This window comes from Rhineura floridana, chromosome 3 (genome assembly GCF_030035675.1).
Source record: "Rhineura floridana isolate rRhiFlo1 chromosome 3, rRhiFlo1.hap2, whole genome shotgun sequence".
Lineage (NCBI taxonomy): Eukaryota > Metazoa > Chordata > Lepidosauria > Squamata > Rhineuridae > Rhineura > Rhineura floridana.
The window spans coordinates 70,675,355-70,700,487 of NC_084482.1; the positions used below are offsets into that span (position 1 = coordinate 70,675,355).

The 25,133-nt window shown below is 45.3% G+C and overlaps 1 protein-coding gene across 4 annotated transcripts in view; it reads right to left on the reverse strand.

Annotated features, from left to right (window-relative positions):
* Positions 1-25,133, reverse strand: part of USP43 (ubiquitin specific peptidase 43) — a 146,607-nt gene that overhangs the window by 41,022 nt on the left and 80,452 nt on the right. For all 4 annotated transcript variants that reach the window (XM_061616494.1, XM_061616493.1, XM_061616496.1 and 1 more), the window contains 3 exons: positions 20,263-20,398; positions 19,986-20,130; positions 273-435 (listed from right to left, as the gene is read on the reverse strand). In XM_061616494.1, coding sequence (XP_061472478.1) covers positions 273-435; positions 19,986-20,130; positions 20,263-20,398 — 444 coding nt within the window. The remainder of the gene's footprint in view (positions 1-272; positions 436-19,985; positions 20,131-20,262; positions 20,399-25,133) is intronic.

Sequence of the window (25,133 nt, forward strand, 5' to 3'; positions counted from 1 at the left end):
AGTAATAGGGGAGAGGTAACAGGTCAACTGATCATTTCTGGAAAGGCACAAAAACATAGGAAGTTGCCTTAAACGGAGTCAAAATATGGATCCATCTAGCTGAGTATTGTCCACAACAACTGGCAGAGGCTCTCCGGGCTTTTAGACAGGGAGTCTCTCGTAGCCCTACCTGGAGATGCTGGAAGCTGAACCTGGGAACCAGCTGTACCACTGAGCCATGGCCTTTACCTCTTCCAGTTCTAGTAAGAGCTCTTCTGTCCGGCAGGACTTACCTCACAGCCTGTTGCCCTGCCCCAGCCACATTACAGACAAGGAGCAGGATTCTGCCACCTCCACCATGGTGCAAGAACTCTGATGAAACGGCCCCGTTGTGAGCCAAGCACTGGCCTTCTGTCTCAGAAGAGTTGGGAGATGATGGGAGACTGTGGGGACAACCTGGAGAAAGGAAAGAAAAATACAAGTGGGTAAATCCCCAAGCAGCCTCTCCTCGACTGGGCATCTGCTTCAGGGAATGGCTTAAACACAAAGGTTGTGGGGCTTTCAAGACATTTTTGGCCTGCACAGATCTTTGGAACTAAGTTCATTCATTACCAGTGTTGGGTATGGAAATATTACTGACTTGATATAAAGTAGGTATCAGTTTATTTCCCGATGAACTGACCCCAAACATTCCAGCGGCTAAGGGAATAAAAGCCTGATTGAACTGGAAATGTTCTCCCCTCCCATTTCCTTGTGCATATCTTATACTCAATGTCTTGTATAATGTTACCACCTGTATCACAAAAGAATGCCGGTGCTTCATTTACATGGTTGTAGACCTTGACACACATACTCTTACAAATGTAGAAACTGTAACCTGAGTGTATTCTTAGTTTAATGATCCCACTTGTAACCGAACCTCCCCTGCTCCTATCTATCCTTTGTTCCTCTGACTCTGAGTGCTTATCTCAAGGCCGTATAAACTATGCAAGCCTATGTCTGCAAGAAGGCAAGATGTTCCTGGTTTTGTTATCCTAAGCACCCCTTTTTCCATATCTAAGATGTTACTTTGTCTAGCAACGTTTTTCTATTCTTTATGACGTCTGCTCCCCATTTTGTAACCATTGGGGAAACTATATAAATCTTGTGTGTATCAATAAACGGGGTTCCCACTTCTGAAAGGCAATTCGCTCGCAGGTCTTGGGACCCCTTTGCAAAGGTAATATCGTGTATTATTTCCTGGCCTCTAGCAATAGGTTTTTGCTCTCAACTCCGCACCTTCCCGGGTGTATGTGGGCTGAGTAGACAGTGACAGCTTGCGTGTTGGGTTTGGACCTAACAATTGGGGGCTCGTCCGGGATCTCCTGTGCGAACCGCGTGCTGCTGGTGTGTTTCTCCCCTCTTGGCAACAGGCGCCACAAGAGATATTCTCTCGGTTGTCAGGGGAGGCAAATCGGTTGACAGCACGTGGGTAAAGCAGCAGTTAAGAAACCTTTGCCAGATGCTATGGGGCAAAAAGGGAGCGTTCCGGTGGAGGACGGCCCTTTGGGAGTAATGTGTAAATTGTGGGAGGAGAAAAAGTTGCCGGTGTTAAAGGGCATGAAAAAGAAAATGATGATTGAGCTCTGCGCAGAGGTGTGGTTGCGGACAACTGCAGTTTCGGCCCCGGGTGAAAGGTGGCCGAGAGGTGGTTCCTTTGAAGCCGCTCCGTTACAGGGAGTTAGGAGGCGGATTGAGGTAAACCACCCAGATCAAATAGATTTCTGGCTCCTGTGGCAAACCGGAGTGCAGAAATGGAAAGGGTTTACAGTTATGGCAGTAAGATCTTTGACCAGTGAGGACCCCCCTCCCAGTTATTTTGCTGATGATGAATCAGATAGAGGACTCAGATGATGAGCCAGGAAAGAAGGAAAAGGAGGAGGAGGGGGCCTCAGGGGGAATGGTCACGCGCAAGCAAAAAGAAGAGGAAGAAAGAAAAAGGAAGGAGAAGGAACGGGAATTAGATCTGCTCCTAACCACGGAGTCGCCTTTGATTGTGCGCGACCAACCATATCTGGATACTGCCGGACAGGTCCAGCATACGGAGGTGGTCGAACACAAGACTTGGCTTGAATGGGATCTCAAGGAATGGAGCAAGCTAGCTGGAACTTTTGGAGAACAACCGAGAAGAATAAGGGACTTGTTAAGCAGATTGTTCGAAAGCCACAATCCCACGTACGGGGATGTGGAGTATCTGCTTAGGAGAGTTTTAACTGGAGAAGAGCGTAGTAGATTGTGGGCATTGGAGGCTGCATGGGCGACCGAATCTTTGGCATGAACAGCCTGGGCGACCAGAGCACAAGCGGCAGCAGCTTGGAGTGCGGGGGACTGGACACAGCCCCGCCGCACTCAGTTGCAGGCCGATAGGGAGAGGATTTTGGGATATCTGAGACAAATGTCACAGAAGCCCCCCAACCAAGCAAAATTCATGGCCATTAAGCAAGAAGCTAGCGAATCCCCAAGGCAATTTTGGATGCGCCTGTTGGAGGGAGCGCGTAGCTTCACTAATTTGGATCCGGAAAAAGTACAAGATCATCCTACCTTGATCTCTTCGTTTGTCCATCAGGCGCAACCGCCTGTTCGTGACTATTTTTTAAACTACCGGCCAGGATAGGGGGGGGGAAGCAGTGACAGTGATCTTAGAGGTAGCGGATTTCATCTGGGATAAGGAGAAAGAGCGGAGTAAGAAAAAGGAGAAAGAGGATTTTCAGATGTTGGCACTGGCAATTCGAGGCCAGCCGCCGGGTAGAGGTTTCCGAGGCAGAGGGAGAGGATTCCCGAGGGGGCCTCGGGCAGGAGATCAAAGAGTAAGGGGACAGTCGCGCCAGTCCTGGCAAGGTGAAAGGGCTTGTTATCAATGTGGAGATTTTACTCATTTTAAACGGGATTGCCCGTGGAGATCGGGAAATTCCGATCAATCTCAACAATATTCTAATACTTCATATTCAGATTTTTCAGGTGCGCCTGCGGATTTTCCTCCTCCGCCACCTCCAGTGCAGCAGCAGGCGGCACAGCAGCAAATGCCAGCTGTGTGGGCGCAGTACAATCGCCAGCCACCTGCCTCCCAATGACTAAGCGTGGAGGATGGCAAGGCACATGTTTCGGGATTAATGAATCTTATGTCTTTAGTTGGCCTTTTTCTTTCTTTGTCTTCCCCTACCTCGGAACCGCGGCTTTCCCTTAATATACAGGGTATCGATATGTCTTTCTTGATTGATACAGGAGCCACCTACTCCCTGGTTAATATTGTGTTGCCGGAATGGCTGAGTAAGGATGTGAAGTTAACCATGGGAGTGGGTGGAAATCCTACTTCAATGTGCCTTACCTCTCCCCTGACTGTTACTTACAAAAACAGAACTTTTATCCATGTCTTTTTGTATTCTGCTTCTTGCCCCATTCCCTTGATGGGGCGTGATATGTTATGTAAACTTGAGGCCACTTTAACCTGCACTCCTGAGGGAGTGGTGTTGCTAATGAGTATGTTAGGATCATCCGATAGTCAAGCAAGGGAACAAGTTAAAGGATACCAGTTACTGGAAGATCCGGCTGGACTGCCAGTGGAACTTTGGGGTACGGAGGAAACCGACGTAGGATTACTTCGGTCAGCACATCCGGTAAGGATACAAGTAAAACCTTTTCTTCCCCCGCCACGAGTTGCACAGTACCCATTATCGTTGGAAGCAAGAGAAGGCATAAGACCCATAATAGAAGGTTTTATAAAGAAGGGCATTATCCGGCCTCAAAGGACTCCATGCAATACGCCTATCCTACCAATAAAGAAACCCCCAAAGAAACCAGGGGATCCGATTAGGTGGAGATTTTGCCAAGACTTGAGGGCTGTGAACAGGTATGTGGTTCCCTTGCATACAATTGTACCTGACCCAGTGACTTTCATCAGCCAGATACCATGGAATGCCAAATGGTTTACTGTCATTGATTTGAAAAATGCTTTTTTTAGTATTCCTTTGCACCCAGACTCTCAGTTTCTTTTCGGTTTCGAATGGGACCAAAAATCTTTCGTCCGGACCTGAATTCCACAGAGCTACTGTGATTCACCCGGAATATTCAGTCAGTGCCTACGAGAGGATTTCGAGGGGTTTGTTCCGGAACAGGGTTCGACTCTTGTTTTGTACGTGGATGATATTTTGATGGCAAATGAACAACAAGAAGGGTTGCGACACGACGGTAAGAACTTTCTGCTTTATTTACACTCAAGGGGCCATAAAATTGACCCAAAGAAAATACAGTGGTTGTCACAAAGAGTTAAGTATCTGGGCTTTATTCTAACTCCGGATGGATGACAAATGGACCCAGGGCAAGTAGCCACAATACAGAATTGTCCGCTTCCGCAGACGAAGCGCCAGCTCAGAGGCTTTCTGGGGCTTATTGGGTTTTGCAGACCTTGGCTGCCCTCCTGTGGTGAGTTGAGCAAACCACTCCATGTGTTAACTGCAAACAAGGCACCAGATCATATAAAATGAGACCGGGACACTGAAAGGGCTTTCCAGTTGCTTAAACAAAGCGTAGCTACATCAATGTCTCTGAAGCCCCCGAATTACAACAAACCCTTCCATCTGTTTATACATGAGAGGGCGGGGGTTGCAAGTGGAGTTTTGACTCAATTGTATGGCCCTAGCCATTTCCCGGTAGCCTTTTATTCACAGCAGATTGACAATGTTGCGCGAGGTACGCCTACTTGCACGTGCATGTTAACGGCAGCAGCCTTGCTTTTGACTAAAGTAAAGGGACTCACACTTGGACATTTTACGACCGTTTGGACTTCACATGCTCTCTCGGCATTGTTACGCAAGGGCACCACGCAAGTCTTCTCTGCCCAGAGACAACAACAGCTGGAAGCAGAACTCTTGGAGGATCCAAATTTGCGTTTCGAGCGCTGTGGCCCACTGAATCCCGCCACGCTCCTGCCCGACTTACCCACCCCACTTCCTGATCATGATTGCGTGCAAGTTCTGCAGTCGACATTGCAGATCAGACCGGATCTTTCTGATGAACCATTGCCTGACTCAGAACTCATTCTGTTTACCGATGGCAGCTCTTACTACCAAGATGGGGTAAGGTATACGGACTTTGCAATAATGACCCAATGGGAGACCTTGGAGGTGGCTGCATTGCCTGGGAAGTGGGGTGCACAGGCAGCAGAGATATATGCCCTTGTGCGGGCTAGCCAGCTTGCTTCGGGAAAAAAGGTGACGATTTACACAGACAGCAGGTATGCTTTCGGGGTTATTCATTGTCATATACACCTATGGCAATATAGAGGCTTTACTACAGCGGGGGAAAAACCGATTCAACATTTACAGCTGGTGCAGAAGTTGTTACATGCTATTCTCGAACCCCTGGAAATAGCTGTAGTGCATTGTAAAGCACATACTAAGGAACAAGATCCAGTGACTTTGGGAAATGCCTTGGCTGATCAGATTGCAAGACAAGCCACTCTTTTGCCTCTAGCATTACCTACATTGGCGCTAGCCACAACCACTTTTGTGCCACCTCTAACTGTTTCAGTCCCCCCTCTACTGTTGGGTATGGAAATATTACTGACTTGATATAAAGTAGATATCGGTTTATTTCCCGATGACCTGACCCCAAACATTCCAGCGGCTAAGGGAATAAAAGCCTGATTGAACTGGAAATGTTCTCCCCTCCCATTTCCTTGTGCATATCTTATACTCAATGTCTTGTATAATGTTACCACCTGTATCACAAAAGAATGCCGGTGCTTCATTTACATGGTTGTAGACCTTGACACGCATACTCTTACAAATGTAGAAACTGTAACCTGAGTGTATTCTTAGTTTAATGATCCCACTTGTAACCGAACCTCCCCTGCTCCTATCTATCCTTTGTTCCTCTGACTCTGAGTGCTTATCTCAAGGCCGTATAAACTATGCAAGCCTATGTCTGCAAGAAGGCAAGATGTTCCTGGTTTTGTTATCCTAAGCACCCCTTTTTCCATATCTAAGATGTTACTTTGTCTAGCAACGTTTTTCTATTCTTTATGACGTCTGCTCCCCATTTTGTAACCATTGGGGAAACTATATAAATCTTGTGTGTATCAATAAACGGGGTTCCCACTTCTGAAAGGCAATTCGCTCGCAGGTCTTGGGACCCCTTTGCAAAGGTAATATCGTGTATTATTTCCTGGCCTCTAGCAATAGGTTTTTGCTCTCAACTCCGCACCTTCCCGGGTGTATGTGGGCTGAGTAGACAGTGACAGCTTGCGTGTTAGGTTTGGACCTAACAATTGGGGGCTCGTCCGGGATCTCCTGTGCGAACCGCGTGCTGCTGGTGTGTTTCTCCCCTCTTGACAACAGGCGCCACAAGAGATATTCTCTCGGTTGTCAGGGGAGGCAAATCGGTTGACAGCACGTGGGTAAAGCAGCAGTTAAGAAACCTTTGCCAGATGCTATGGGGCAAAAAGGGAGCGTTCCGGTGGAGGACGGCCCTTTGGGAGTAATGTGTAAATTGTGGGAGGAGAAAAAGTTGCCGGTGTTAAAGGGCATGAAAAAGAAAATGATGATTGAGCTCTGCGCAGAGGTTTGGACCTAACACCAGGAAGGCAATGATGGGAGGATTCTGATCAAGTGCACATAAGGACACTCTTCCCAAACGCTCACATAATATCCACATGGCAGCTGCTTGTCTCATAGTGATGACACAAGTGGGCGTGGCATTGTGTCAGGACTGTAACCATAGGGATGAGGTTGACTGAGCACCTCACTGGGGGGGAGAATCTTGATAGCGTAAGAAAAACCCAGGCACTTGGCCTTGCCCCATAAAATTGTGGAATTCACCTACATTCCGGCTCCTGCTGGGAAGATGGGAGGGATATAAATCAAATAATAAATAAATACCCTATGCACATGGAATAACACTGTGGCAACACAATTCCCACGTGCTGTGGAAAGGAAAAAGGCTATGCAGGGAGCTGATAAGGCTAATGGTTAAGCCACCCAGGTATTTTTAGGCTGCACAAACAACCTTACTATGACTGGCTAAATCTGCTCAAAGCAAAGTTCAGGTGAGAAAACTCTCAGTCGGATATTTGAGGCCAGATCCCTTCAAGAATTGCTTCTTTCCCCGTGACCCTGTCTGAGACCTTCCTTCCACTAAGAAGGCCCTTCTCTATATGCCAACTGGATGTAACTAATAAGATTGAATGTGTATTGTGTTTGTATGAATGATTGTTATTGTGGTATATGATAGTTTTTATTTGGAAGTTTGTAGTTAATTAATTCTGTTTGGTTGTAGTGTGTGAATGTTTATTGTATTGGGTGATTGATGAAGTGTGTGTATGTGTGTCTTTGTGAATTGTTGTGCATACTGGTGTAAAAGTGTCTTATGTGGTGAGAATGAAACCAGGTGTGTATGTATATGTGATTTCTTTTTTATTTAATATGTGCCTGGGAGAGAGTATTATACATCAACCGGGGAGACTTTTGGGGCCCCCAATTAGCGTAGTGACGGGTAATGGGAGGTATGGTGTTGTGAGGAGAACGTGCCAGGTAAGGGGAACTCGCCCCAGACAAATAGTGTCTGTGACTTGTTAAGGTTCTCCTCACATCCCCGGGATTGCTGGTTGTTCTATCAGTCGGCCTTCGGATCTCCATGTGCTGTTGTTGAACGCCAGGTCGGTACATCATAAGATCTCCCTTGTCCATGATTTAATTGTGGAGGAGGCTGCCGACCTGGCGTGTATAACCGAGACCTGGGTGGGAGATCAGGGAGGAGTTGCTCTTTCCCAGCTCTGCCCACCTGGGTATATGGTTCAGCATCATGGTAGAACTGAAGGACGGGGAGGTGGGGTTGCTGTGATCTATAGGAGTTCTTTCTCACTCACCAGGCACCCTGTCCAGGTGACGACTAGCCTGGAGTGTCTCCACCTTGTGCTGGGCCAGAGAGACAGACTGGGAATTCTGTTGGTGTACCGCCTGCCCTGCTGCTCAACAAATTCCCTAACTGAGCTGACAGAAGTAGTCTCAGAGGTATTGTTGCGGTCCCCTAGACTATTGGTACTGGGGGACTTCAACGTCCATGCCGAGACTGCTTTATCTGGGGCAGCTCAGGACTTCATGGCCTCCATGACAACCATGGGGCTGTCTCAATTTGTTACTGGCCCGACGCATGTGTCGGGACATACCCTTGATTTGATCTTCGCCACTGGACATGGGGATGGTGATCTGGAGGTTGGCGGTTTTTCATCTATTCTGTTGTCATGGACAGATCATCGCCTGCTGAAGTTTAAGCTCACAGCGTCCCTTTCCCTCTGCAAGGGTGGGGGACCTATTAAAATGGTCCACCCTTGGAGACTAATGGATCCGGAAGGTTCCAAAGGGCTCTGGGGGATTTTCCGACTGAGAAGACTGGTGCTCCTGTCGAGGCCCTGGTCGAACTGTGGAATACAGAGATGACCTGGGCGGTTGATACGATCGCTCCCATGCGCCCCCTCCTATGTAGAGCTCATACAGCTCCATGGTATACCTTGGAGCTGAGAGCGATGAAGCAAGAGAGGAGGAGGCTTGAGTGCAGATGGAGGCGAACTCCCGATGAATGCAATTATGCCTTGGTAAGTGCCTGTTCTAAGCGATACATAGTAGCGGTGAGGGCAGCAAAAAAGAGCTATTTTGCTGCCACCATTAAGTCATCACTTTCCCGCCCAACGGAGCTTTTTAAAATTGTACGAGGGCTTTTACACTCTGGCCCTCGGGACATTATAGACTCCTCTGTAGCCCATTGTGACGAGTTTGCTGGGCACTTCCAAGATAAGATCGCATGCATTCGCCGGGACTTAGACTCCACTATTATAGCAGTTGGACCTAATGAAGCATCCAGAGCACGGTCTTGTCCTTATTTCTTGGATGAATTTCAGTCTGTGCAGCTTGAGGATGTTGACAAGATCCTTGGAATGGTGTGGGCGACCACGTCTGTGCTGGACCCTTGCCCCTCTTGGCTGGTGAAAGCTGGCAGGACCGGAACCGCTGTCTGGGCCAAGGAGGTGATAAATGCCTCTTTGAGAGAGGGAGTGGTCCCTGACTGCCTAAAAGTGGTGAGACCACTCCTGAAGAAAGCCTCCTGGGACCCAGATAATTTGAACAACTATAGACCTGTGGCGAATGTTCCGTTCCTGGGCAAGGTGCTGGAGCGGGTGGTTGCCGGCCAGCTCCAGGGGCTCTTGGATGACACTGATTATCTTGATCCATTTCAATCCGGTTTTAGGCCCGGTTTTGGTACCGAAACAGCCTTGGTCGCCCTGTATGATGACCTTTGTCGGGAGAGGGACAGGGGGAGTGTGACCCTGTTGATTCTCCTTGATCTCTCAGCTGCTTTTGATACCATCGACCATGGTATCCTTCTGGGAAGACTCATGGAGTTGGGAGTTGGGGGTACTGCCTGGCAGTGGCTCCGCTCCTACTTGGTGGGTCGTCACCAGAGGGTAGTGCTTGGGGAACATTACTCGACACCCTGGACTCTCCATTGTGGAGTCCCACAGGGATCGGTACTGTCCCCCATGCTCTTTAACATCTACATGAAGCCGCTGGGTGCAGTCATCAGGAGTTTTGGGGTGCGTTGTCATCAGTATGCTGATGACACGCAACTCTATTTCTCCTTTTCATCCTCTTCAGGTGAGGCTGTTAACATACTAAACCGTTGCCTGGCCGCGATAATGGACTGGATGAGAGCGAACAAACTGAAGCTCAATCCAGACAAGACTGAGACGATGTTGGTGAGTGCTTCCCCTGCCCAGATGGTGGATGTTCATCCTGTTCTCGATGGGGTTACACTCCCCTTGAAGGAACAGGTTCGTAGCTTGGGAGTTCTTTTCGATCCTTCCTTGTCACTGGAGGCCCAGGTGGCCTCGGTGGCACGGAATGCTTTCTACCATCTTCGTTTGGTAGCCCAGCTACGTTCCTATCTGGACGGTGATGACCTCACCTCTGTTGTTCATGCTCTGGTAACTTCTAGATTGGACTACTGCAATGCGCTCAATGTTGGGCTGCCCTTGAAGATAATTCGGAAACTACAGCTAGTCCAGAATGCAGCGGCCAGACTGTTGACACGGACCAGAAGGTCCGCTCGTATAACACCTGTTCTGGCTTGTCTGCACTGGCTCCCTATTTGTTTCCGGGCTAGATTCAAAGTGCTGGTTTTGACCTATAAAGCCTTACACGGCATGGGACCGCAATACCTGGTGGAACGCCTCTCCCAATATGAACCTACCCGTCCACTGCGCTCAACATCTAAGGCCCTCCTCCGAGTGCCATCTCATCGAGAAGCTTAGAGGGTGGTGACTAGATCTAGGGCCTTTTCGGTGGTGGCCCCCGAATTGTGGAACAGTCTTCTCGATGAGGTGCGCCTGGCGCCGACGCTGCTATCTTTTCGGCGTCAGGTGAAAACCTTTTTATTCTCCCAGGCATTTTAAAGTGTATTTTAATCTGTTTTTAAAGTGTATTTTAACTGTACTTTTAGTGTTGTATTATGATGCTGTTTACTTTTTGTTGTTATTTGTTTGTTTTTGGTTTTTGACTTTATTATGCTTATTGTAGTTATATATTGTGTTGTTTTTATCTCTTATGTACACCGCCCAGAGAGCCGTTAGGCTTAGGGCGGTATATAAATGAAATAAAATAAATAAATAAAAAATAAATGCCCCAAATATGGCAGGCATGCACAAGAACTATTATGTAATTACTATTACTATTACATTTATATCCTGCTTTTTGCCCAAGTAGCTCAAGGTGGCATAAACGGTTCCCCCTCTCCCAATTTTATCCTCACAACTGTTGGAAGTGGGGCAAGAGCAACTCCTGTTTTGTTCTTTTGTTTAAGCTCCAGAAGGAAGATAGGGCTAGGGTCCTCCAGATGGATAGGCTTTGTTTACCTTTTTACCAGTGATGCCCTGACTGACTTCCTTCTGTCGCTAGACTGTGACGCCTTTAGGGAAGCTTACCTGCCTCTCCTCCTTCCGCCCTTTCCATTCCTTTGTTCTCCGGCTGACCAGGAGAGAGGAGACTCCCTTTGTCTCTGCTCTCTCTCCGAGCATGGGGCTGACTCCTACACCTGGGAGTTATGCCTCCAACTTAGCTAGTTAGTTAGAACTAGGTATGCCTTTTCTATCTACTATGTATTTCTCTAAATATAGTAGCTTTTCTTATTTTACTAAGTCGCAAGTCTCAGTGATGCTGATGCAGGGTAAAAGCCTGCTTTCTTAGGCAAAACGCACGCACACGCTGGCACACTCACATTTCAACATCTGCTGTTACTCTCTGCTGCTGTGGTGCTGCTTTTAAACGAAATTAAGCAACACAACTACACACAGCGCAGCAACAACAACCAGTGAAGTAGGTAAGGCTGAGAAGACAGTGACTGGCCCAAGGTCACCCTGTGAGCTTCATGGCCTGAGTGCGGATTTGAACTGTTACAGCACACTGACTCACTTTCTCCGTTTTGGTAACCAGACTGTGGAATAACCTCCTCAAGGGAGATATGGCTGTTTCTATCACTGCCCACTTTTAGGTGGGCACAAAATATAGTATTGTTCCAACAAGACTTTTAGAACTGTTATTTCTTACTTTAATTTTCAGGTGTATGTGTGTTGTGTCTGTTTTTGGGGAGCTGGATGTTATTTTACATTGTGCAATATGGTTTTTACTGAATTACCTGAAAGCCATCTTGAGTGTATTGTATACAGAAAACCACAATATAAATTACAGTACAAACACATAATACTGTGTATATATGTTTGTATAAATATAGAAGTTGAAAATGTTTGTATTCATACTCAAAACTTTAAATGAATAACTACTAATATTGTCAGACCATATGGTCTGTATACCCTGATATCCAAGCGGCAAGTCATGATTACAAATTAACCAATTAACAAAATAACAATATTTCCCCAAAGAATTCAAAAACCATTATGCAAGATTCAATTATGCAATTAGCAAATCTGACGAGATTAAAATCCAAATGTGAATGTGAAAATCAAAATGGATATTTTATGTAAAATTATTATTTCCATACCCAAGCAGAAACTTTTCAGTGTACTTTTGAGTTCAATATACACAGAGAAATGTGGAGAATAGATATAGGTCAGCATTACAACTGCCTACCCCAGATCTATTTTAATTCAGAAAGGTTTGGCTAGAGTGGGGGGGGGGACTGGATCTGGCTGGTGGGCCAGTTCATTATCTCCCTGATCCCACACAGGTTAAAATGACAGTCCGCAAGAGTACAGATGTGCATAACCCTTCAAAATACTGAATTCTGCCTCCATCTCGCACAGATCACTCCAACAAGATATTTGGGTGATCTTGATCCTACATAATGTCCTGGATTTCAATAAAACAGTGAAGGAAAACTTCCTAATTATAATATTAGTGAATAATGGAATACGTTGGGTCATGATTTCTGGACTTCCAATCTCTAGAACTTTCACAGAAAAGCTAGACACAGATCAGTCAAAAATTAAGCAAAGACAGGGTATACTGCCTTAAAACAAAGGTTCAACAAAATGATTCAAATAGATCCCTTCCAGCTCAGTAATTCTGCAAGCAAGAATAAAGATAACATTCCCAACAAAGCAGTGTCCATTATCACTAGCAGCAAACTCTCAGGCATAACCAGTCCAATTTAGACCTCCAATTTGCACCTAGATCTGTCCATCTTCACATATTTGGGCTATGCAATTCATCAAAACCACCTGGCAATAGGGCTGTCCAAAAGGCAGGATTGCCATGAACTTCATCTCCCAGATCTGCACACGCTGTCTCCTCTGATGTTTTTCAATTAAGGGCTCTTGTTTAGCTCGGAGAGGCAATAAATCACTGCCACGGTACTTTGTCTCCAGTCTTACTCCTCATTCTGCATATACAAGTTAATCCTTCCCAAAATGTAGCCATTAGCCCCAAGGCTCAGCTCATCCCATTCTCCAGCTGGCTTCTTCACCAAACTACCTTCTTTTTTTAATCTACTGTTCATTAGAGTTTTCACGTTATTGCCATCAAACAGTACAATCCCTTATTTCCTCCCCATCTCCTCATACTCTCTGCCCTCATGCTCCCCCTTTTTTCAGGGTTACAACATTTTAATTTCTGATGTTCATTTGTATGGTGTGTTATACAGTGTTCCAATCTGCATGTTTAGATAAGGGTTAAGATAAATGTCAGTGTTCTGCTGGGGTTTCAGATTAACAATAGCTGAATTGGAGAAGTTTCAATCCATGCATTGCATTGTGCCTCCCACTTCTTCCGGCTGTGGGTTTTATTCCATGAAGAGATCCAAAAATGTGCTTCAGATCCCTTGAAAGTTTGATTTTTTATGTAATTTATAGAACAGAATTTCCTCATGGGCTGCTAGTTGCAAAAGGTCTTGTATCAAGTTTTCTATGCTTGGCGTGGTCCACGTTTTCCAGTGCTGAAGGACTATTCATTTTGCTGTCAAGCGTGGCTCGGTGGAACCATCCTGTTCATTTGGTAGTCCCCACGTGGCAGGTAAGTATCTGATTGCTATACTGGTGTCTCCTCTTAATAGGGATTCTAGCCTATACTTCCTTCCAGAAAGATTTGATTACTGGGCAATTCCATAGTAGGTGAGTTAGATCTGCTGGTGACTGTTTGCATCTCCAGCAGTTATCTGTGGGTGTAATGCCCTTGTGCTGAAGGTGTGCTGGTGTACAGCAGGCCTGGAGGTGTATTTTCTGTTGGATTAACCTCAGTTTAACATCATGGGTGGCTAGCTTAATACTGCGTAAGGCTTTCTCCCATTATGCAGGTGTTAGACGAGCTTCTAATTCTTTGCTTTACTTATGCCTAACTAGGTCTAGATCAGGGCTTAGTGTGTTATATACTGAGGGGTATAGGCACATACTAATTTTGCCTGAGAAGGTGAAGGTGTGTGCTGTTTGCAAGAGATCTGGTGTGTCTGCTGCACTCAGTGCATCTGGGCCACATTTTGCTACTGCGCTGTGCTTGAATTGTAAGAATTGCCAAGCAGCAGCAGGGGGAAGATCAAATTCTTCCTAAAGCATCCCAAAGGTTTTAAATTCATTATTGTGTGTGATGGTCTGTGAAGGTACAGGATACCCCTCTCTGCCCATGTTTTCTGCAAAATTGGATTATTGGCTATTGTTATATGTGGATTATCCCAGATTGTGAGGTCTGTGCACATGAGTCAAAGTGAAGCTGGTCTGCTGTCACTCAGGCTTGCCTGGCCAGTGGTAATGACCAAACTACCCTCTTGAAACCTCAGCTATGCAGAATCCATACCTAGGTATGTAGCTCAGAATTCACAGCTGTAGCATTCTGGAATGGGGATGACCCCGAAGGTTATGGAGTTTTCATGAGGCTGAGAGGCAGTGACTGGCACAAGGTCACCCAGTGAGCTTCATGGCTATGTGGGGATTCGAACCCTGGTCTCCCAGGTTGTAGTCCAACATCTTAACCACTACGCCACACTGGCTCAATACTCCCCACTTCATCTCTCGTTGCTTCTCTGTCGCTTACAGGTTTTCATCTTAATGACATCCTCCTGCCAATCCAGGATTCACAACAGCCCCTGGACTGAGTTCCTTGAATCTGTGGTGGCATTTTACAGAGTGAAAAGCCAATTTACCTTGATTCATGCCTGACCCTTTGAAGCAGGGATGGCTTGGCTGCCTGCCAGGTCCAGCGAGACTAAAAATAACCACTTGCATTAGTCACAAAAGAGATAGATCCCTTTTGGAAACATGTTAATTATAAAAGGTTATTGGTCACAGGTAGTGAGTCCCTAGGGCAACATCATCAAGTTTTTTTTAAAAAAAACCCCACAGTCTCCAAAAGGTACCCATAGGCCATAGCTAGGTGGTGGTGGTAGGGATGCCAGGTTCCTGGCCTGAGACTGATCCTGTATCTTTAGGAGAAGAGAAAGTCAGCAAAGTGCAGGTGTTCTTCCAACACTGCAATGAGAAAAACCACAAGGTGGAATTCTCCCTCTCCCCTCCACAACTTTTAAAGATACAATAGACCTCTTGGTTGCCAGGCCTGGCCTGCAAGAGGTCTTCTGTATCTTTAAAAGTTGTGCAGGGGGAAGGGAGAATTCCACCTTGTGGTTTTTCCCATTACAGGGTTGCAAGAACACCTGCGCTTGGCTGACTTTCTCTTCTCCTAAAGATACAGGATCAGTCTCAGGCCCTGAGCCTGGCAACCCTAGGTGATGGCATGAGCTCACCTGTGCCATTTCAGTCAAACGCTAGGGTAGGGATGGGGGACCTGTGGCTCTCCTGCTGATGCTGGACTATAACTGCCATCAGCCCCAGCCAGCATGGATAGTGATCAGGAATGATAGGAGTTGCAGTCCAACAATCCTACCCTAGAGTTTGACTTACTGAAATGGCACAGATGGGCTCATGCTGCCACCACCTTCCTGTGGCCTATGAGTACTTTTGGGGGGCTGTGTATTTTCAAGACATTTAATGTTGTTCTAGAGACTCACGCACTGCTTGTACTCAACAACATTTTACAATTAACATATTGCCCAAAGGGAACCTGTCTCTTTTTTTAATCGGGTATACCTGTCTGAGCTTGCATAATGGTTATGGAACTGTATGGGTTTTTCGTTTCCTTGGGACACCTGCCTCAGGGATTTGAAAGCATCACATAGGCCAGGAGTGAGGAACCTGTGGCCCTCCATGCTGGCTGGAGTTGATGGGAGTTGGGGTCCAGCAACATACTGAGGGTCACAGGTTCCTCACCCCTGACAGGCCTACCACCTCTCTCTGTCTTTCATTCCAGATGAGAGTAAGCAGATGAAAGTGATTGCAACCAGCCAAACCTTTTCTTTATCTATTATCCCTCAACTACAGTAAGGAAGGCTCAAAGCATTTTTCCATGGGCTTTTTTGAATGATTCACCACAGCTACATTTGACACTACAAATCTCAGCCACTTTCAGTGTTTTAGCTTAAACTGAGAAACCATAGAATGATAGCCAGGAGAGGGTGTGGGCATTTTTTTTCCTGCTGTACATCCTGAATCACTTTACAGCACAACATACCCCAAATGCCCGAAAAGCAGAGGTAGAACATCATAGTTAAACTGGCTTAGGGTCCATACCAGCTTTCCCCAACCTGGTGCCCTCCAAATGGCCATACTGGCTGGGGCTGATGGGCATTGTAAACAGAATCTGGATGGCACAAGGTTGAGGAAGCTACTCTATGCCTACTCTGTAACAGTGCTAGAGAGTTCCTAAACTAATGCTGCCTTTATCCTGGACTATAGGTTTCTGGCCAAAACAGTGCATAATTCATATTGGTAACAACGTAGGACTAGGGGAACAAAACAAACCAAAGTGAAGGGATTATCTGATAAAATATGACCTTGTATAGTCTCTGCCCACCCCCCAAAAAAGAAAAATCCAAGATATGCATGCAGAACAATATGTGCTAGTTATTAACTGCAAAAATTCAGTGTTTTATTTTATTTATCTTCTGCAGAAACAAGATAGCATAAAGAATAGAACAGATGGATAGTGGGGGTGGAGGGAGGGCAAAGTAACTGCAGCAAACAGACGTGGGGAGAAAAGAAAAGAACACAAATAGGTTATAGTGAACTGTGGTGTCCCCCACTGTTGAAACACCAGAAAAATAAAAATGTTTTTTTAGCATTCATCCTCAGTTGTTCGCACAAAGTTTGCAGGGCGGTTAGCTGACTTCAGCTATTTACTGAGCATTCAATTGTGTGATTACTTTGTGGGGAAGTTAGATGACGTTGTGTTAAGCTATTGTTATTCTGCATTTCCCTGTCACTTTCATCACAGAGAGTCAGATGGGGAGGCAGTGAGCAGGTTTGTTGCAGAAGAGCACCAAATCAACTTTAATTGTGCAACCTGGATTTCATGCTGTTTGTTTGAGGGTAGAGACACACTTACTGTAGGGCTGGTTCCAGTGCGTCTCCACCTCTCTTTTTTGAAAACGGGGGCACGCAACACCAGTCAAACTCCACCTCTTTTTACTCTAAAACCTGGTCGGATCAACTTGAGTGCTTTTTAAAAAATCAGCTTCAGAGACATTATGCAGCTGATTGGTAGATCAACCCATTTGCCTTCCAGGTGTGGTCAATGGAAACACTTTGCTGCAGGCTCTGGTAGAGATAGTGACTGGCCCAACACTTTGTTATGGGTGGCCCTGAAAGGTCTTAAATCAGCAGTAGGGAAGGGAGGTGTGTCCAACAGAGGACAGACTCACTTTAAAACACAGCCAGAAAAGCCATTCTGTTTTTGGTTTTGCTTTTGAACCAACTAGTGTGCTCACAACCATAGAAAAGCAGGAGCAGGAAATCTTTTGGTTCTTGTTCCTATTGATTCTAACATCCACTCATGTGTACAATAAAGCTAAATTGGTTAAAACCTCTTGCAAGGAAATTAGGTTAGCAGACTGAAACCTGCCAATGGGATGTATTTTATCACCCTGTTTGTTTAATCTATACGCAGAACATATAATACAGAAAGCGGGATTGGACCAAAATGAAGGAGGTGTGAAAATTGGAGGGAGAAATATCAATAATTTAAGATATGCAGACAATACCATACTACTAGCAGAAACCAGTAATGATTTGAAACGAATGCTGATGAAAGTCAAAGAGGAAAGTACAAAAGCAGGACTACAGCTGAACATCAAGAAGACTAAAGTAATGACAACAGAAGATTTATGTAACTTTAAAATTGACAATGAGGACATTAAACTTGTCAAGGATTATCAATACCTCGGCACAGTCATTAACCAAAATGGAGACAATAGTCAAGAAATCAGAAGAAGGCTAGGCCAGGGGAGGGCAGCTAAGAGAAGTAGAAAAGGTCCTCAAATGCAAAGATGTATCACTGAACACCAAAGTCAGGATCATTCAGACCATGGTATTCTGGATCTCTATGTATGGATGTGAAAGTTGGACAGTGAAAAAAGTGGACAAGAGAAAAATCAACTCATTTGAAATGTGGTGTTGGGGGAGAGCTTTGTGGGAACCATGGACCGTGAAAAAGACAAATAATTGGGTGTTAGAACAAGTTAAACCAGAACTATCACTAGAAGCTAAAATGATGAAACTGAAGTTATCATACTTTGGACACATCATGAGAAGACATGATTCACTAGAAAAGACCATAATGCTGGGAAAAACAGAAGGGAGTAGAAAAAGAGGAAGGCCAAAGAAGAGATGGATTGATTCCATAAAGGAAACCACAGACCTGAACTTACAAAATCTGAACAGATGCTATTGGTGGTTGCTGATTCATAGGGTTGCCATAAGTCGCAATTGACTTGAAGGCACATAACAACAACAGGCTGAAACCTAGGATCAGGGCATAGCAGAGATCCTGGGCTGATAAATACATCAGCATTCATACAATTCTTCTCAGAAGGAACAATTTAATTTATTAGCTCAGAGATGTCGCCCTGGTTACAGCATCTTCCCCTCCTAATGGGCAACCTACAGGTACAAGACTTCCTCAGAATTCACCATGCCTTACCTGCAGAACCAGCAGACAGTGAGGAAAAATGTCTTTGCATGCTAGGTAATAAAGCTGCCGGCAGGGTGTGGGGAGAGAAGGACCTCTCTGACTCTGCAGGGAAAGGGTATTTCCCAGTGGCCTCATGATCCAATCACAGGACTGTAGATCTTAATAAGAGGCTGTTAAAAGTGACAGAGCTTCAGTGCCCCTACAGCCCACTCATTCTGAAGCTCTCTGCTGTGACTGTGGCTAATCTGTGCTTGGCTGAATGAGACAAGGGCAATATGATCGTTAGACCCTGCCTTCAGTTAAAAGTCACTGGCCTCGTCGTGATCCCATCAAGCCGGGAAAACATTCTCTATTACCTCTCGCATCATGCTTGTCATCCTTTCATTCACAGTGGCTACTGAATGCAGTGGTGCAAAGCATTGTGACCTTTACAACAGCAGCACATAGGCTACCTCCTTAACAAGCATCCATCCAGTGACTACTAGGCACAACACCACTGGGCTCTAATTGCCATACTTTGGGGCAGTTCAGTTTGACAGCAATATCTTTCCTTGGCCTCTGAAAATAGAGATTCAAGCCTTCTCGTGACTAACCATCAGGCAGGACTTCCCATGGCTGCCTGGTTTCCTCTGGGCCAAGCTAGACAGCAGCAGATCTGCGTGTTGTGTGTTTAAACATGGATCTGCTGCAACGAGCTAGAATTTTTTTGGGGGGGGGAGAAATGTCCCAATTTAAGGCGCAAAAGGGAGGTGTGGTTGAGAGGACCCCTTCTCTCAGTTTACTTCCCCACAACCCCTTTTCCTCTAGCATTTTTCTTCCATTTGGGGGCTCCACAATTCTGGAAGTGACTCCAGCATGATGCAGTGAGGTGAGGAAAGTGGGGGTTCAGCTACACACACACACACACACACTCAGCTCCTTAATTGGGCCCCTCCACACACTGCTTTCTATATTACAGCAATCCAGGTTTAAGCACATTTAAGTACATAAACATCACATATAGTCTGATCTCTTAGGCAATATACAATGTGGAAAAATGCTTTTAATCTCTCTGGAGCAAGGGAATTATTATTCAACTATTTGCCGTTTGATACAAAAGTACCTGATGCTCTGATCACAAGACACCTCCATGTTTTAAGCCATGTGGGGATAAGGAAGTGCAAATTGGACAGGAGCAGGAGGCACCGTGGGCCTGGTGATGGGAAAGAACCTGCCTGCCTCTCCAAAGCTGCACTGCTGCCTGCCCCCGTGGCTCAGTAGACTAGAGGTTAAACCACATCAAGGCCCAAGAGGTGGGGTACTGCATACGCAGTGCACAGGGGAGTGACCCTGTCTTATATTGTGGACTCCATATGTGGCACACTTCCCAAAACGACCGGCCATTGCTATGGTAGACAAAAAAAGAGGTACCTTATTTGAAGGACATTCAAAATGCTTTTCACCCACAAAACAACATACCTGAGAGGCGGGAAGAGCTGGTCCTGCTGAAGAAGAGTGGAGCCTGGAAAGCGTAGATGCTGTCACCCTCTGCAATAGTGTTCAGATCCTCATCATCCGAGAAGGAGCACCGGAATCCTGAGTGGCCCAGCTCGGTCAGGATCACCTACAGCAACAGAGTGGTCAGCGGGGACCAGCCTTGACAGCATAGGTGGTGTATGAGAAAGGGAAACCAACATGGCTTGTAAGCAGGGAAGAATGGGGCCAGCAGCATAGGATGACAACCAGTCTGGCTTACCTGATCAGGTGAAATCTTGCCTTCCTCTGCCACCATTTCCCTCAACTTTGCCACAGTGCTGAAGAGAGGCACAGCCAGGCCTACACGCACAAATCGCTGGCTCTTGGTTTGGAAGACAAGAGTGACATTCAAAGGCCTACAGGAAAAAGGAGGGGAAAGGGAGCTTAGAAGCGTGCACTAGAATTCCTCAAACCAGCGGCCTCGCCCCAGCCACAATCCTGAAGATAAAATGATGAGCTGAGAGGGCCTGGCATTAGCGAGATACACACGGGACATGGGAGAAAGATTCAAAACACAAACTTAGCCTGCAGTTCAAGTTCTAGTCAGGCTAAGGTCCATTTTTTATACTAAGGCCACAATCTTAAGCACTCTTTCCTAGGAGTAAGCCCCATTGAACACTGGGGGATTTGCTTCTAACTAACCTGCATAGGAATGAGCTGTCAGCCAAACACATGCAACCAAATACTGTGCATCATTACTGGGGAATAAGTCTCAGTGAGTTCAACTGGATTCACCCTCAAGTTAAGTGAGCACAGAATTAGAGCCCTTGAGTTCAAATTCATAATAATGCATTCTACCCAAGAGTTCTGTGTAGCTCAAAAGCTTTTATATAATCCAATGCCAAGAGAAGTTGGTTTAAATGACACCGCTTTCCTTATTCTAAGCAAGCTGAAGTGAGACCTGGAAATTCAAGAAAGCCATTCATCTGGATGCTGCCCATTTCTCATTTTCCTGGGTGTCTGACTTCCCTGTGGCACGTCCATTGTGGGCTAACTGTACTCAGGGGAGACAAAGCTTAAGAAGCTGCTGGATTTTACGCTGTTAGCTCCCTGCTGTGCATAAACAGCTGCCAAAGTAGCAATTTCCAGTCCACAGCCTTTTTCTCTGCCACTATTTCTCTTGCACCCTGTGGTGTTGAAGACAGCAAGATAGCTCCCCCTCCCCAGCCCCCCTGCTGTTCTGTCCAAAGGTTTGACTGGGAGACCTCTGAATGGAAGAGGAGAATGGAGCTTAGGAGCATATCAGTGCCCAAAGGCAAGCTTGTTCTTGCAGGAAGAGACAGAAAGCAGGAGGGACTAAGAAACCTGAATTCCCAGTGGTGGATAACAATGACTCATGCTCTTTGCAGGTCATTTAAGAAAACTAGGAGAGGGTCTCTCCAGATGTTCTTTTTACTGTGCATTCATCATGATTTGTACTCATGATGGTACTGGGGCAATTATATGCAATCCTGCTTTCAATACTGTTTGCAGCTGCAAAGGTTTTGGAGGGGACGTACTGTTTCATTTCCAGTCAGTGCATGTTCTGTAACTTTCTGCTGAAATCCTGTAACTTTTTATACTGGTTTATTTTTTATCCCACTTTTGTTCTGCTATAGTGCAAGAGTGCCCCTTCAGATGGCAATAATAAGTTAACACTGGGGAAGTATCACAGAACAACTAATAAAGTGGAAAGATGTGTGGACGGTGCAGTATAAATCCACCACTAATGGACTGCTATCGCTTCACTTACATGTTGCAGAATACACAGGGTGGGGGGAACAGGCTGGAGAGGCTCAGACCTGGGGATTTATTTATTTATTTTGGACATCTGCACTCTGTCTTGGGGTTGGGGGGAGCAGCTTCGTGGGCGCCCAGTGTTAAGCAGCCAACAGACATGAAGCTTCCATAGCAATGTGCAGCACATAGGCCAGTGCTGGTAATCTGACAACCCACAATGATCCTGAGGCCTGCCACTGAAATCCCAACCTACACTGTCAAGAGGATACAAGCAAATTTGTTTCTGTCCTTTTAGATGGGGTTTCTGGGCCAAGAACCTTTGCCCTCAAGGACAGGAAATGCCAGGGTATATTTAACTGTGTCTATTATTCAATTAAATACATTTTAGTCAATTAAAACAATTAATTTTGCTTATAAACAAATTTGATTTTTTTAAAAAAAATTGGGCATAATTTCCAGGAATGAAGAAAGAGAAAGCTGCATGTGATAGCTAGATAAAGAAACATCTACTGTAGACCAAGGAGATTTTTACAAGGCATGGGAAGTTAAAAAAAAATAAGTTCAGCAAGAGGAGGACATATTGGGTCCTGGATATATTGGGTTATATCCAGCAAAGTCTCCCCATTCACACCAGAATTTTCACTTGCGCAATGGAACTTTCCCTCCCTCTCTTATGCCCCATCTGCTGTAGAGGGCTGGGGGGAAGAGACTGGGGAGGGGGTGCAAGGGGAGGAGAGACAAGGGAAGTTCTGCTGAGCAAGCAGAAGTCCTTGCATGAATGGGACCATTTTGCTGGATACAACCCCTTGGCATTTGGGAGGCAGATAGCACCTGTTAGAAAGCTGCCCCCCCCAACCGTTGGAGATTTTCCACATTGCCTTTGGTTTCCCCACCAATGAAGAGGTTGGAAGTCGTGGATGAACCTCTCTGTCCTAAAAGGGGAACTTCCTGCACTGAAGGGGAGGCAGACAGTGCTCTAGAGGATCACAAAACTAGGGTGGCAGGCAATTGGGGACAACATGGAAGTTGCCACTCTAGTTATGAGGCATCTAGAGGGTCCTGGCTGTGTCCTGAGCCTTGTAAAATGAAACCCACTACTGTCCTAAACCTCCCATCCCCCTGAATCAGTCAGCATCTGCTACCATAGAGTCACCCGGGCTGCTGGGAGAAACATGAGAAGTAGGAGCCACAACATGGGGTAATGTCCAATTAATTGAGTCTAATATTCACAATGAGTCTGAGGATTTTAACTGATCAGTAAGATCACGTCAAGAATTAACAATGAAGTCCTAATTTTAACCACATACCAGCGTTCACTGACCTTGGAACCACACGTGAGTTGCTATGTGTTTGCACTGAACACAGAGCAGCACCCATCTCTGGCAAGCCACCAAGATGGCCCCAACTACCCTTTACACATTCTTGCTCAACCTGATTAAGCCAGCCAAGGTGAGATGTGGACCTCTGTTTAATCAGGTGATGGTTTCCTCACTTTCATTTCATTTCATCCTCAGATTAACCACTTGACCCCACGAACGTGCCCTCAGGAATAACCCCAAAAGATAACTGTTTGTCATCATGAAGCCCTGGGAAAATCCACAAAGGAAAAGGTCTGGTGCAGACACATACATGGCCCTTTACAACAGGCAGAAGGTAGACTGGAATCTAGTAGATCTCTTGGTGATTTGTGATTTGATCAAGCAAGGGTTTCTGACTCTCAGTGGTTTAACAGTGCCCGAATGGTGTTGACCTATGACAGGCAGATTTTCTGTGGTGATACTCCATTTGTAGAACACCCTCCCTTGTGAGGTGTATCTGTTTCCCTCATTATTGATTTTTAGGAGGAATTAAAAAACATTCCTGTTTAGCCAGGCATTTGATGGCTGAAAGCAACTGTTCCTAGCAATCCTGAGATCACTGGTTGTGATAATGTTTAACTTTTAGAATGTTGTTGTTTAAAATTTGATCATTGATGCGTTTGCCGCTCTAGGCTCCTTTAGGAGAAACAGCAAGATAGAAAATGAATGAATGAATGAATAAAATAAATAACAATGTATGGCATTTTTAAAGGAATTGTTACTTGGTGTCCATCTTTTCACTCATATGGGTTGCACGTAAAAGCTTTTCTACCACGTATAAGCCCTGGCACATGGATTGAGGCAAAAGTGGTTCAAGCTAAAAAAAAAAGGGAGGGGGTGAATACGTATGTATTTATACAAGTTATTAGCCTAGCACAATTCTAACTAGCCTGCCCACCCACCAGTAAATACCTGAATTAAAAAGCAAATTAAAATAAAAAACTGCTGCTCATGTTCTACACCCTGCTGTAGCAGAATTCTTACCAAAACAAGAGTGAAGATACACAGAAACAAACATCACAGTGTGCAGGGAGAGAGATTTTGTTTAAAAGTTCCAGAAAGACTTCTGGCTTGTAAGAACACTAAAAATTATAGTGTAATGTGCAACTGTTTCTATTTAATTTCACTAAAATGTAAAGTGTTTCAGTGGCTTCCAATCTGAATTTATGTTCTTGGTTGATTGATTAAGTTTTATGTGACCATTTGTGTACACTGAGTGTCCAGAAGCTACTACTGGGTGTCCATTTGGACACACAACTATTATTTAAAAATGTCTTGTAACAATGGCAACAATAAAACGAATTTCTCCACCCTTGCCCACTGCCACAAATGAAACTGAAAAAATGAGGAACTCTGGAGTGGGGGTGAAGAGTAACCAGGAGTGAATTTTTAATGTAGAAGGCCTATGAACTCAGTTTGGTTGTTGTACTCAAAACCAATTCCTGGGCTCAGAATTCATTAATTCTAACTGTATGTCTTTTACACCAAGCTCAAGTTGGTGGATCTCAGAGTTCTGGTTAAAAAAAAAAGTAGATCCTACAAGCTTGAAGCCTGAGCACACCTGCTTTAGACACACTATCTGTCCCAGTCTTTCTCCTTAGTACACTGATGGGATGGAAGGATCTGTCAGTTTCGGTTCTCTCAGTTTCTCATTTTTCCAACCTTAAATTCAGTTCTACACATTTCTGCTGCAAATTGCAAGTTTTTTTTAAAAAAAATCCTCATGAAAATTCTTCAGCATTTTAGTCTGCAGTTTTGACTAATGTACACATTTCTGCAAGAAATTTATTCTGATATAATGTATTTTTGTATGTTATTTTCACTAATATATTCATTATTGTGCATACTTCCCCCTTAAATAGGCATTTCTGCAAACAGTGGTTGGTTGGAGAACTGCATTGCAACATCCGGATGTGTGAATTTTGAAGGATGGCTGCATTTCAGTTCTCAGATTGTTTCAGAAAGAGCAGATTTGACCATTTCAGCTTCTAACGCAAACTGAATTGTATTTCTC